Genomic DNA, 14,421 nt, shown 5'->3' with positions numbered 1-14,421 from the left:
TTGTAGCATCTATTAACAACTTTTGGATTTTGTTATGCACGACTTAATGCCACTATAAGGGAACATCTTCCCCAAATTGCGCACTTTCCACAACATTGGGCATTTGTATATGCAAAGGTTGTATGAATCAAATCACCATTAACTTGCAAAGAAATTATTATAAAAAATTCATGTTCCTAGCTGGTATCCTAGGTTGGTACTAGGTCTCTTGACTTTAGTTGGGAGAAAAGTCAGAAAACAAATGGTATAACACTAATGATCAAAGAACATAGTTTTAAAAATTAAAGATTCTCGATATTTACTTAATTCTCATCATTTCCATCACCTTTAATACTTCTCAAAAGATCAAAATACTCACGAGTATTAGCAAAATGACTATTTTGATCTACATGTTTAATTTTTACCAATTTTTATATACTGACTATTGTTTTAGTACCAATTTTCATCAACGACTATTATTTTAGTGCCAATATTTATCACGTTGGTCACCCCTTCGTTTGAGACATGCTGAAATATGAAATTATTAAGGTCATTTTCGTCACTTTCAAATTAAAATCCAAATTTGAGCATGAATAAAGTGATTTAAGCCATAAGATTTATCTCAATTCATAGTTCTCATCCCCAAATTAAGGTAGGATGAGGAGAATAACTGCGAATCTGGGATCGATCTTTGGGCTTAAATCCCTTTATTCATGTTCACATTGGAATCTTAAGTTGAAAAGGACGAAAATGCCCTTACAAATTTTAGATTTCGACATGTTTTAAATGGAGGGGTGACCGGCGTGATGAATTTCGGTACTAAAATAATATTTGTGGATTAAAATTGGTACTAAAACAATAGTCGTGGATGAAAATTGGTAGAAATTAAACATGTAGACCAAAACTGTCATATTACTAATACTCATAGGACCAAAATTGATATTTGCTTCTTTTCTAAAAGACCATCTCGTAGATGAATCACTGCTGGCCTTAAACGTAATTTACCATAATGTTTGTTTCATTATTTCACCATTATATTGTACCACGAATTTTTTCATCATAAACCCGATCCTTATTATTCCCATTATTTTTACCATAGATAAGCTCATTATTCATCCCATTATCATCATGAATAATATTAACCATTATCCCAAACACCACGGTGATGACATAGTAAAGTCCCTCTGTGTTCTCATTCTCCCACTATGATATATCAGTTGTCAGATTAAACAATTATCATTATGCTAAAAAGTATAACTAGTAGTTAGTGAATGTACAATTATATATATATTTTTTATAATTATGTAGCAGTCAGCGTACATTTCAATAACAGGATATTGGATTCAATACTCCAAACCTCTACCCAACACTTAATGCTTTACACATGCATTATTTGTCAACAACATATATATACGTAAAGTTGAGGCTTTGTGCATCTGCGACGTGCGTAGAACAAACCTCTTTTTTTGTCCACTACAATAAATGTGAATGACACTTTCTGTATTAGTAACCATCAAAGATTGGACTCAACAATAATTAGTTGATAATAAGTATTATCAAGCCTAGATCTTCAATGCACATGTACCCCCACACCCCCAAAACACATACAATTTGAAATTCAACTTGACTTAATATAAAAAGTTCCGTGATTTTCACTTAAAATACATAGAGGACTGTGCGGACCAATATTAGAGCACATAATAAATTAGTATTAGGCACACAACTTAATATACAATGGCACACAAGAATACAAGAATACATGTAAACATCAAGTTTCGAACCCAGACTCTATTAATTAACAAATCTATGCACGTGACATACAAACGGTGGCACACGACTACATCAGGCCATGCACACAACATATAAAGTAATGACACACGTTATATTAGTCCTCAATAATATATCGGTCCTCATTTGAACTCAAGTCTATATATATATATATATATATATATATATATATATATATATATAATTGAGCAAAAAGAAAATGGTAGTTAGGTATCACATGGTGGCATGTGATGCTTTAGTGGGCGTTTGATATTGTTGACCACAAATAGCTAGTAGACCTACGGCTTTGCATGAGCAGCAAAAGTTATCGGCGGTTTTAGTTTCAGAAAACAACAGTGAACGGTTTTATGGTCAAACAGTCCATCCACTTAGGCAGAACAAGACACACAAAATCATTATTTAGGATGTCCGGCCAGCCAAACAGCATTCATGTGCGCCATCATATCATATCCCATGCATATATATTACTTGCAGCATTATAGTGTTTTTTTAATGTTATTCTTTGTGTGTGTGCTTCTGCTGCTGCTGCAAGGCTCATTTATTATATGAACTGTACCACTGTGAGTCTGCAACACTAAACTATACAATTATAGAGTTTAACAATGCTACGCAAGTATAAGAAAGGAAATAAAAGGCCCAAGAGAGTATGCTCAAGTGTTTGACCTTGACAATTGAGAAATAGAAAGAAAAAAAAAAAAAAAAAGTGTATGTCAGAGTAAATTATGTTCTTGTGTAATATCATACAAATCACAAATAAATTGTACTAAGAGACTGGTGCAAGTAGTTTGGCCAAGAGAGTGTTGGAAAGAAAACTTAATTTTGTTACATGGGCTTTAATGTACCCAGATACAGCCCAAGGTTTGTTTGAAATTAGTCCCAAGTAACATTTCGATCTGATTGAAGAAAGATTGGGTCAATGAATTGAAAGTGGTCTGTCGTCGTACAACAATGGCCCAACGCAACTTATTGCTCAATTTGTCTCATCATTTTAAAATGTTTTAATTTGTTCATATCAAAATGCAGGTCGAGTTTGGGGTTAAAGATTTAATTAACTCTAATAGAGTTACAGTGTGAATATCATACAAGAGTAAGATTATATTCCCCTTGTGATTGCTTTGCTAATAGTCACAGGTGTAGAGTTAAGACATATTTTGTGATTACCTTCTTCACTAATCTCTGATATATGAAAGTAAGGACCCTTATTCTCAAATGCTCTGTCGGGTCGGGATGTGGGATCCCTAGGATTGAGATTCAGCGTTTTGGAAGAATGAAAGTAATGATTTTTTCTTTTAAGACGCTTAAATTATGCCCTTCCCCTTTATTCTTTAGGGCCCTTAAATTATGTCGCCCTCTTGATTTTACTTTCTAATTTTCATCTATTTATTTGACAATATTTTATTGGTTCTTTTTATATTCGAACAGACGAACAGTAAGTAGCAAGATTCTTTTTTTTTTTTTTTTTTTTTTTTAATGTTGGATGGGTTGACCAATTTACATAGCTAATGAATAAAAATAAATTTATTACCACTTCTGGAGGTAAACATGCGGAAGTAAATAAAATTGAAAGGGAAAAATAACATTATTCCATCTTCAAATGTTTGGAATATTGTTTGAATTATGGAAGAGAAAAAATCATTAAAGGGAAATTTAATTTCTTTAATTTATAGGGTTTTGTGAGACAACAAAAGAATGCAACTCAAAGGTAACACAAAAGCTAAGGAAAATTGCTAACTAATAAACCGGCCTTAAGGATATAAAAAACAAATTGAAGTAATTGTTTTGGTTGGAACATCTCCATCACAAATTTGGATTTTGATAAATAATGCTTGTGGGGAACGCAAGAGATATGTATATATGATATGATCCACCATATCCAAATTCCCACATGCATTAGTGCATTACTGTACTAGGGTTTTCTTCCCAATTTAAGGTTGCAATAATACTCTTCTCTGCAGAAATTCAGCTGCAATATAATGCCAGGAAGAGTTTCAAAGGTTTTTTTGGTACCTCGGATTATGATTGCTAACTGTTGTCAGTACACCATCTTCCTCAAGTTGATTGTTGGCCTGTACTAACTGATACACAAAAATAAGGAAATAAAATTATGCATTCTTTAATAGTGATCTTTACTGTATACTCTATGATATATGATATTGTTTGGCACCAACCGGTCTGCCCTACTGTCTCTATTTCTACACTCACTACATACAAAACTACCCCCCACCCCCCACCCCAATCCCATGCATCTATAAAACTCAGACGACTCAAGCTACACATCTCAATTCAAGCTTCCATTTTTCTCCATTACTCCACTACTTGTGCTTCTGGCCGGAAAGGGTTAGCGGTGCCGCCGGAGAATGAGGTGATCAAATTAAAGACTACCCCATCCAGCCATTCTTTGCCGGTGGAGTATCATCAAGATTCACATACATACATACCAACTAGCTAGCTTTTAGGGCTTCTGGATGGGTTAGTTAGCCTGTTTAATTTGGTATGAGAATCTTGATGATGCTGCAGCGGCAATGCATGGCTACTTCAATTTTTTTTCCATCCCTTTCTCTTCAAATTCGAGGAATTAAGAAGGTGAGAATGTGCCCAAGGGGTGATAATTAATGAATTATAGACTTATAGTAGGTCATTATATTCTTGTGGAAGTTACGAAACTTGTTCGGGGAATTAAAAAGGTGAGAATGTGGTACTTTGAAATTTTTTCAAAATCTCAAAATAAGCTAGTAACTTATAATAATAGTTTATTTTTTGAAACGTTTTCAATATAGAGAAATTTTAATATGTAAATAAACTTATTAAATTTTATGAAGATACCATTTTTAATCTTTTTACTTTTATCAGCTTATCTAAAAACTAATTTTACCAAACATCATAATCATTAATCAACTCAACTCAATTTTATCAAACACTTTGCATAATCAACTAGCTTAACAATCCTTTTGCAACAAGGGTCCATAGCTTAGTGGTAGAGCAATTGACTGCAGATCAATAGGTCACTAGTTCAAACCCAGTTGGGCCCTTTCTTGTGCTTTGTAATTTGTTTTAAAAAAAAAAACTCTTCCGTTTTCAACTTCTAACTTATAACTTTTTAATTTAACTACCATTTCTTTCCAAACATAACCCAACTTCTAGCTTATAACTTTTTAACTACCATTTCTTTCCAAACATAACCCAACTTCTAGCTTATAGCTTTTTAACTACCATTTCTTTCCAAACATAACCTAATAATTCTTATAAAGGTCAATGATCAAATATGTCACACAAAAATTCTCTTGTTACTCTAGAAAGAAGGTCAGAATGTATATAAGCACTCAAAATTAAGAAATTTATAAATGAGTAAATACCCAAAATGGTCCCTCGATTATAGCTAAATTAACAAATTGGTCCTCGACTTTCCATTTCAACCAATTAAGTCCTTAACTTTGCAATTTTGACACGATTTGGTCCTCCATCTATTTGACCGTTTGTTGACCGTGATCGACGATCTCCAGAAGAACCTTCAGCTCTCGTCGGAGAGCGTGGAGGCCTCCAGGATGATGTTGGACCGGTCCAGAAACACGCCGTCTTCTTCGCTCTGGTACGAACTCAACTACATTGAATCCAAAGGGAGGATGAAGAAAGGCGATCGGATTTGGTAGATCGCTTTCGGCAGTGGATTCGAATGTAACAGTGCGGTCTGGAAATGCAACCGGAACCTTAAAAAACCAACGATGGACCATGAAATTACATATATATCCTCAAAAATCACAGTCAACAACGATCAAATAGACAGAGGACCAAATTGTGTTAAAATTACAAAATTAAAGACTTAATTGATTGAAATTGAAAGTCGATGACCAAATTGTGAATTTAGCTATAGTCAAAGGACCATTTTGAGTATTTACTCTTTATAAATTAATGTAACATCCTTAAAGAATTAGGGATCAGATGGTAAAACATTGGAGTACCCAAAATGTCGTAACCAGGCAGGGCGGGCACCCTTCTCGCACCAACTGCGAGCATTCACCACTCATCACATCCCCTTAAAACTTGCCTGAAGGATCATGCTTTAAGCTCCCCCAATACGCCTACTTTTATACAACAAACATCACCTACAATGTTGCTAACCTCTCCGATGTGGGATACTAATTAAGACCACTAATAAAATCCCTCTCCAAACCCCATTAACGCTACTAATTAACACACACAAAACTGCATTAACGTTATCCCAATTGTTCCTAACCCTACTTCAACAATTCAACCCTCCAAAACCCCATTCAAATGCCCCGAAAGGATGACGTAATTCTTTGTATTGTATTGAGTCTTTCTGATGCAATTCAACTCTCTGATCTGGTTTACGAATTATTACAAAAAAGTAGAATTTACCTGATGCACCCCGAAATGGGATTCTTGGAACTCAAAAAAAAAACAATTCGAACCAAGAAATACCCAAGTGTTTATATATATATATATAAGTTCGTATTATTTAATACAAGACAAGATATGCATACAGAAAGAAAGCATATATACTAAGTTGACAGTAATTTGTAAAGATAATATATATCAAACTGTTAATATATATATATATATATATATATATATATATATATATATATATATATATATATATATATATATATATATATTATGAAAATATTATGATGATGGTGATTAGATGACAGATTTCCTCCTGGGCGTGATTATTGAGAAGAAAAGCTCGAGATCAGGCGGCTGGAAGTAGCCTTCCTCCGGCGGAGTTGTCTTCTTCTTCTTCTTCCGGTTGACGTTTAACGGCTTCTTCCTCGGCGGCGGAGGGGGCACCTTGGGCTCCGGAAGCCTACAACCGTCGTGCGTCGGCGTCCTGCACCATCCCTCTTCCACGTCTAACAACGCCGCCCCACCACCGCCGCCGCTCACGTCCATGTTTCAACGACGTTATCGTCAATAATACAGTAATAATTTAGAGAAGAATAGTAACGTAGACGAAAGTGGCGGCATCCGATTATATATATATATATATATATACATAGTTTGTTAACTTTGTTTATCATACATAAATCTTGTGCTTCTCCCGTAAGCTAGATTATAGCTAATGTTTGACTTTTCCAATCTTGCAGTGGAAGCTGCGCCTGGTCGTCCTACGTGGCGCGGAGGCTTGAATAATGACGTACTGACTGCTGAGAATGGCTGTTCCAATGGATCAAAGAAAAATTGATGCAACCAGTTTAGTTGGCGTGGGGCTCTGCACTCTCGTCTTTTAGAGAGGTCGGGAATATATGACCAGCACTTTGCTCCTTAATTGAATCAGTTCGGTATGAATGAGAATTAGTTTGAGTATAGTATGTACTTAAATGTGTCTCCAGCCAAAAACAAAACAAAACAAAATTAGATGTCAGTCTGCATAGGCAGCTCAATTGGTTACAAAGGTGAAATTTGTGAACAATCGAGTTTCACCACAGACACTATAGGAGCAACTTTTCAAGGTCAGGGCACTCAAGTTAAACTACAAGTACGGCGACACTATAGAAGCAACCTTTCAAGGTAGGATTCTGGCCAAATCAAAATTAATCTTACAATGATATAGATATCAAGTCTATTAAAAAATAGGACAAAAGAAAAAGGTTAATGCGCGGGAAGAAGATAAATAGGTCCGGTTTGAATGTGGTCCGCTGGAAGTTGTTGCGGGTCCATATATTTTTGCCGACCCAATCGGTATAATAAATATTGGGCTTTATTCGGATTCCTAAATTCTTATTCCCTGTTTGGCAGTAGCGGATGGGTTCATGTCCCAGCTAAAATGGAACTCTTGTGTCTAAATATTTGTTACCTTGGAGGTCATGAAGCATGAAATTATAATTTGATCTTTAGTTGCTTGCTTGGGAGTTAAGGAATCCTTACTCTCTTAGATATATTTTACGTGTCTGATTTGATTAACAAGACTTATTCAAGTTATTTATAATTTAATATTTTGTAATATTTAGTAGAAGAGTTAAGTTGACTGATAACTATTTATGAGTAAAATAAAATAGATGAAGTAGTTACGAAAACCCTCTTGGTTGAACTTGTTGCATAAGGATGGTCAAGTGGACGGAACATGATTCTAGTACTTAAAGGTCAAGAGTTTAATTCTTATTAATACTTTTTTGGTCAAACTTGTTACACGGGATCTTCGCAATCTACCTTAAGAAATTAAGTTGCTTTCAAATGTATTTGCCTTATAACTAAGAACCAAAATTCCATATGCAAAACAACTAATGAACCAAAATTGTGATTTTCCTTATCTTAAACAAGCATACACATAAGGTGTGTATAAAATGACGTGGGTCACCTTAACTAGATGTTTGTCGCATAGAAAGAATTAGTTTTTGTGTCAGGGACTTAGAGGATCAAGTCTAATATATATCATACTACGTAAATATAATAAAAATAAAATTATATTTTCGCTATTTGTTATAACTTGTTTTTGGCATTGTAGTAAATGTTTGATATGTTAATTGAGTAGAAATCAAATTGCATGACAATAAAAAAACAACAAATGAAGGAGTTTCACATGCATTTTCAATTCATCATTACAAATATACAAATGAGTTATTAAACAATATAATGGATTAATATAATGGAATGCTTCAACTAACGGATCAACCCACGAAAGGTCCAAATCAATCAATTTATATTTAAACTAAAGCTGTGGATTATCGTATTGGATTTGGTATACTTGCTCTCTCTTTTTTCCCCAATAAAAATAATTAATCTTGATTAACAATTTACAATTATATTAAGCTGTCTACATCATCTTATGCATGTATCCCATTTATTGCCTCCCTACATGCACATGTTTCAAACTAGGATTCGTTTAAAATGTGAACCTAACATCATAGGTGTTTGATGATTCTTTGTTTGTTTGTTTGTTATTAAATATTTTTAGCAAATCCAACCTTATACTCCACAAGTTCTGTGTCAATGGCTACTAAAAAAAATGTGACGGTGTAAATTGAACAAGTTAGTTTTCTTATACATACACTTATTGTGTCCACCTTTATGTGGATGGAATTTTGTGTCCAATTTTTTACTCTTTTTTTTGTAGTGACGAGAGAAATTCACAGCTACTATTAGAGGATGTACAGACATTGGGTAAACCCTGCCCTTGTGATCTTAGTTGGCAAATGACGACAAAGAGGTAAACCAGTCTAGGTTGTCCATATCTAACCGACTCAAACCAAGAAGATTAATCAATCGCGGGTCTTGGGACATAAATTTATAATTTTATAATTACTAAATCAATAGCTTAATCAACTTGGTTGGAGTTACCCTACTAGCACTCCGTTGAAAGCACAAATAATGTGAGTGATTTGAATTTTTCCTTTTTTAGGTTTTTCGTCCACCAAGGTAACCGTCCAAGCCAATAATATTTCGATAGGTGGATGGACGGATAGCCAAAAAAAATTTGTAACACCAAACGTGAATGCTGTGAGGTGGGGCGTTATTTCACATTAATCTGATAAGATCGATCGACAGTGGACGGTGTAACGTTGAAGACCATAAACATGGTTCAGTGTTTACTCCCATGCCGGATTACGACAGCTGCAGAATTCCATTCATAGAATACTAGATAAGCTTAGATGTGTCGTCACTACTCAAATACCATATATGTACTTTCCCAGGAGGTTCTGTTGCGTGCATGCATGCATGGTTCATAAATCCCACTTAACATGGTGGGACAATGGAGAGTGACTGGTTTTCACCAATTCTCCAATATCACAAGCACCGGAACTCCGTTCTTCGTTAGGGATAACCTTAGCTGAGTTGGCTGGATAATTGGCTTGGTAATCACAGAATTTCAAATTCGACTTCGTTTGTGAGTTGTTGTATATTGACAATTGACCTTCTTGGTTTAACCAGTTTGCTTTGAGCAATTTAAACTAGTTTACCCCTTGTGGTCCTGATGGGCTTCACACAAAGTCTGCCATTGAGTTTATAAAATTTTTGATTCGATCCTTAAGTTACTAGTGCTGATAGGGAATATTTCCCGGTCTCGCCACCCGAACGCGTCATACCTGCTCGGTATCTGAAAAACTGGTAAGAGGAAGTATTCATGACCATTCACCAACCTCAAGGCCCCCGATCCGACCGGACATAGACTATCGATCATGGGCCTATTCGACAACAGTACTTGTCCGTCCACTAGACCGACCCAACCATATCAGGTCGGGACGAACTACCCGACCTCATTCACTTAGAATATCTTAACTAAGCCTTATTCCTCTAATCAAAACTAATCGCAGCAAAAACGAGAACATCAGAAACCTTAACACATGTGGAGGAAATTATGAAGCCTCCGACCTTCCCCTGTGCATGAGCTCTATGTGCAAGCATGCCGAGGAACCGACATGTGTTCCTTTTAGCCTCATATAAATACCGCATTAAATGTTTGGCGATGGGACTTTTTTTTTGGCACCCTCTACATGCTTATATTAAGCTCGGATCCTTTGACCCCTGTCACGTAATCAGAGCTCTAAGACTTAAACCAACAAGCAGACAATAGAATGGCTTATCTATGACCGGATTTGCTATTGATACGTATTTGTGGAGACAACCGCATTTATCACATCAAGTGCAAAGTAACACTTTTAGTCCCGAGGCTATCATGGTTCTATGCTAGGGTTAAAACAACGAAAATCATGGTTTTATGTAAAGTTAAGACAATGTGTTGAGTCTTTGAAGTGTAATAGGAAAAAGTATAATTTTGGTTAAAACATGACAATTGTACAATTTTGGACAATGGTTGGCTTAAAAACATCACTTTGAAGAAAACTCAATAATGGAGAGTAGTTATACAAATAACTTAAAAGCCTAAGTAAACTATTTCCATATTTTCCATATAACTTAATGGCAAAAACTACCATTTTCCCTTTCCTTCTCTAATTTAAGATCAGAGAATGGAGAATGAAAAACTAGAAAATTGAAGTAATTAAATGCAGTCTATACCATTCAAAACACCACTAGAATAAATGAACATTAGTGCATTAATCATTGAATCTAGTAATGAAACTTCATGCTTAGTACATTTATAGCTATATCATTTCACTAACATGATCATTAGCCATATATGGAAGCATATATAGTAAACATGCATACAATGAGAAACCCAATATTCCTGCAACAATGTCTGTCATAAATCATAATTCTCTGTTTGCTAATTAAAGTTCATTTAAAATGGTCCCCTAAGTAAGGCAATAAATCGTTTTTTGTTTCCAGTTATGGTAGGCAGTCCATAGCGAAATCGACACCACAATGAGATAGTCAAATATAAAGTCGATACCTCAGCTTCTGAAAGTCGTAAATGCAGGCTAGTACATAAGCCGAGCATGGGTGATACGAACATGTTTAATAAGCCGCTTTCCATGTCGAGAGCGCATATACAATGCGCCCTTTCCATCCTTGAAGCAGCCATTTTCCATCCTGGTCGATTATAAAATCTTTGTGGTATGCCTTGACGCGGTGTCTCGACATTTGCATTATTTCATCGTTCAGAGGAAGTTGGCGGAACCCTGCCCTCGTGTACCGAATCTGACACTGCTTATATATTTCGGGCCGCTCGATCCTCTCAGCACCTTCACACGCAATGACATTCATTGCTTCCCGACCAAATATAGTCTTCTCGAGCAGCACCCTCTCATGAATTTCGCGGGGGATGTTAGCTTCGAGCATATCGAACAAAGCCGAATAGTGAAAAAGCGCCTCCCTGAATCGCGAGATAAAGAAGGGGGCATTATAAGCGCCATTTACACTCCCCGTTATAAAAACAGCGGGATTCAACTCCCGGATGAGGCTCAAGACAATATCTCGAGGACTGTCCACAACCACCGTCTCGTCAAGTAGATTCCTAAACCGATATAGACAGTTCACCACAACTACCTCGTCCCCGTTGATCCCAAGATCCTCGATTTTAACCGTTTCCCAATTCTGGGCGATAGCATTGAACTCAAACGGAACATTGAACCTCTCAGCATAATTGGCTAAGCGTTGCCCAGTTTCCTCAATCCTCTCTGCTGGCCGGAAACCTGGCTGTGGGAAATCAATCCCGGTTATTCGAAGCTTGGGGGGTCCACCAGGCCTACTCGAGAGACGTTGTATGAAGCAAGGCCATTGAAAACCATAAAGTATACCGAAATCAATTATGTGAACCGATTTAGCATCTTTAGCTACATTCATAATTGTCTTATTCGAGAAGAAGTTCGAGATCTTCCTAAATGGGCAGGCAGCAAGATATAATTGGTATGCTTTCAGAACATCAGCAGCTGATGTAGGCATAGATATAAGCGCCTTATATATTTGGGTCCCCGAACCCGCCATTCGTGCCTCGAGGCCATCCGCGAAATAATGAGCTAACCTTTGCATTCCATCACCCGTTTGGCTCGAGTGTTGCCTAATCTGCTTGAGAAACTCGTGGGCGGTCCTTCGGTCATCAGCAGCAACGGCTTGTGCACAAAGCGTCAAGATGGTTCTCAAGTCTACAACCTCGCTTTTACTGCCCTTTCTTCCACGGGATTTCTTCCCGGTGGATCCTTTTGGAAGATCGTTATCCATTGCTTTTTTACTCGACACGTTCTGCCAAGACTGTCGAAGAGCAGATTCGTTTTTTCCACCACTGCATAGCAAAACCTTGTCGAACATTTCTAGTATAACGGTTGATTCAGAAGAGACTGCTGATTGCTTGTAACTTCTCCCCTCGTCCAAATCTTCACCTTCATAATGCAGATTCTTCTTCCTCCTCGACCCTTCACGAGAGACCTGATTCTCATTATCCTTCTCGAGCCCAATATAACCAACATCAACAAGAAAGCCATTGGCATTAGGAAGGAACTTACTCGCTTCCTCAACCCCTTTATTAAACTGCATAATAGATTCAGTGCTGTTGAATATCTCGGGGATCCTGAGTGTAGTCAGAGGAGAATCCACATGAACGTCGGGGATCCTGAGTGTACTCACAGGTGAATCCAAATGCCCATCATTTGCAGTGCCCGAGCTGCTCGATGAACTGTAGGATGACTGAGAATTAGTCCGCAAAGTGACACCAACAGGGGCAATTTGTCCAGTAGAATTTTCACACTCGATGGAATCAGGATCCCAATTCGGTTGTACCAAACCAGAATCACCATTGTTTCCATTTTGATCGAGGGCCGATGGGTACTCCTCTCCAATAACCTCATACAAAGATCTTTCTGCAGCTTGGAGGGCGGCAGATTCTTGAAACATACAGGCCTTCTCTCCCATCTCCTCTTCCATAAGCATCTGGCTAATAAACGTAAGCACTACATCACTAAAATCATAATCCTCGAGACCATCACCCTCACTTGACGGGGCTACAACATTCAATCCTGGATCAGACTGAAGCGGTGGAAAGGCAAGTTCACTTCTATCTTCCAAGGAACCACCATCAACTCCCAGACCATTATTCGAATCGGGATATGGAAAGGATGGTGGGGTTACAGCATTCACATTCTCGGTGATTTGGTTTTGGCCCACCACAGTCTCACCATCTCTCCCATTGCTCACCAAATTCGGATCCAAAAAATTCAATAGGCCTCCATCTTTCGAATTTTTTCCCACATTCACATCCATGAAGGCATCATTAACACTTAACCCACTAATAGCTTCCTGATCAAGAAAAACTTGCAGGGATTCATCCCCTAATTCAACCCCACAAGTGTCTTGATAAAAACCTCCAAAATTCTTATCCATGACCATCTACACTCCCAGAAACAAGAACCCCACACCACCACTATCTCAAAATCCCAACTTTCCAGCCACCACACAAACCAAAATCTCTACAACTCCAAACGCTTCAGATACCAAATTCAAGAACCAGATATCAAACCCTGCAACATATCAAGCAAGCCAAGCACAAAAAATGAATTCCATGAAATCACCCAAAAAAAAAAAAAAAACAAGTCAAATCTTCAAGCAAAGGACTAAAGGAGTATACTCAGTATAGCAAAAGCTTCTAAGAGCAAATGAACAAAGAAGAAGCACAAAAAATGGATTAAACATTTAAACAAACGCCATGCTCACATTAACAGTCTCTAAGAGCAAAAAAGAATCAAATTGAGCACAAAGTTGAAATCTTTATCCTCTAAGAACATTCGAAAAAAAAAAAAAAACACAGAAAAACAACACGGCTCATATGTTTATACTTGCGGCACACACAAAGATAAACTAAAATCTGCACATCGTATAGAAAGTTACCAGCGATAGAGCAACGAGAAGGGAGAATGGCGTTGGAAGATCAGCACCAAATTGAGTTCTTTGACATTTAAGCAAAGCGTACTCGTAGGTAAATGAATTGAGGAAATCAGAGCCGCAGAAATGTTCGAATCTTAAGGGCTGCGATGGAGGAGGGCCCTGTTTTCCTTGTGGGGCATACCGTATACACTATATACTGACAATCCGAAGTGTTAAAATACTGCCGAAATTCTAAGTGCACTTTTATCATGTATATTTTAATTTTATTAGACAAAAAAGTTATAACTTTTGTTTTTTTATCAATTAATTATATATAACCTGAAGGGTGTGGTTGAATGGAAGGGACTCATTTATATATATCACGTTTGTAATTTATCTCTCATATATAATTGTAATTTTTTTTTTAAGGATGCACACACTAAT

General features: G+C 36.9%; 1 protein-coding gene and 1 non-coding gene across 2 annotated transcripts; one reads left to right on the top strand and one right to left on the bottom strand.

Moving 5' to 3' along the window:
* The first annotated feature begins 4,724 nt into the window (after window positions 1-4,724).
* Window positions 4,725-4,796, top strand: TRNAC-GCA. The gene has a single exon. It is a non-coding gene; the product is annotated as a tRNA-Cys (tRNA).
* Window positions 4,797-10,756: 5,960 nt separating this feature from the next.
* On the bottom strand, window positions 10,757-14,073 carry LOC109186599 (scarecrow-like protein 33). The gene is made up of 2 exons (XM_019336653.1): window positions 14,002-14,073; window positions 10,757-13,634 (listed from the first exon to the last, which is right to left on the bottom strand). The coding sequence occupies exon 2, from the start codon at window positions 13,501-13,503 to the stop codon at window positions 11,140-11,142; it is 2,364 nt and encodes a 787-aa protein (XP_019192198.1). The 5' UTR covers window positions 13,504-13,634; window positions 14,002-14,073; the 3' UTR covers window positions 10,757-11,139.
* Between the last annotated feature and the right edge of the window lie 348 nt (window positions 14,074-14,421).

The sequence above is a fragment of the Ipomoea nil genome, unplaced genomic scaffold, assembly GCF_001879475.1.
Source record: "Ipomoea nil cultivar Tokyo-kokei standard unplaced genomic scaffold, Asagao_1.1 scaffold1407, whole genome shotgun sequence".
NCBI classification, from domain to species: Eukaryota; Viridiplantae; Streptophyta; class Magnoliopsida; order Solanales; family Convolvulaceae; genus Ipomoea; species Ipomoea nil.
Note: the sequence above shows the minus strand (reverse complement) of the source record. Positions and strands in the feature narration are given on the sequence as shown.

Coding starts and splice junctions, on each gene's coding strand:
- LOC109186599 (XM_019336653.1), bottom strand. CDS start 13,503: ATGGTCATGGATAAGAATTTTGGAGGTTTTTATCAAGACACTTGTGGG.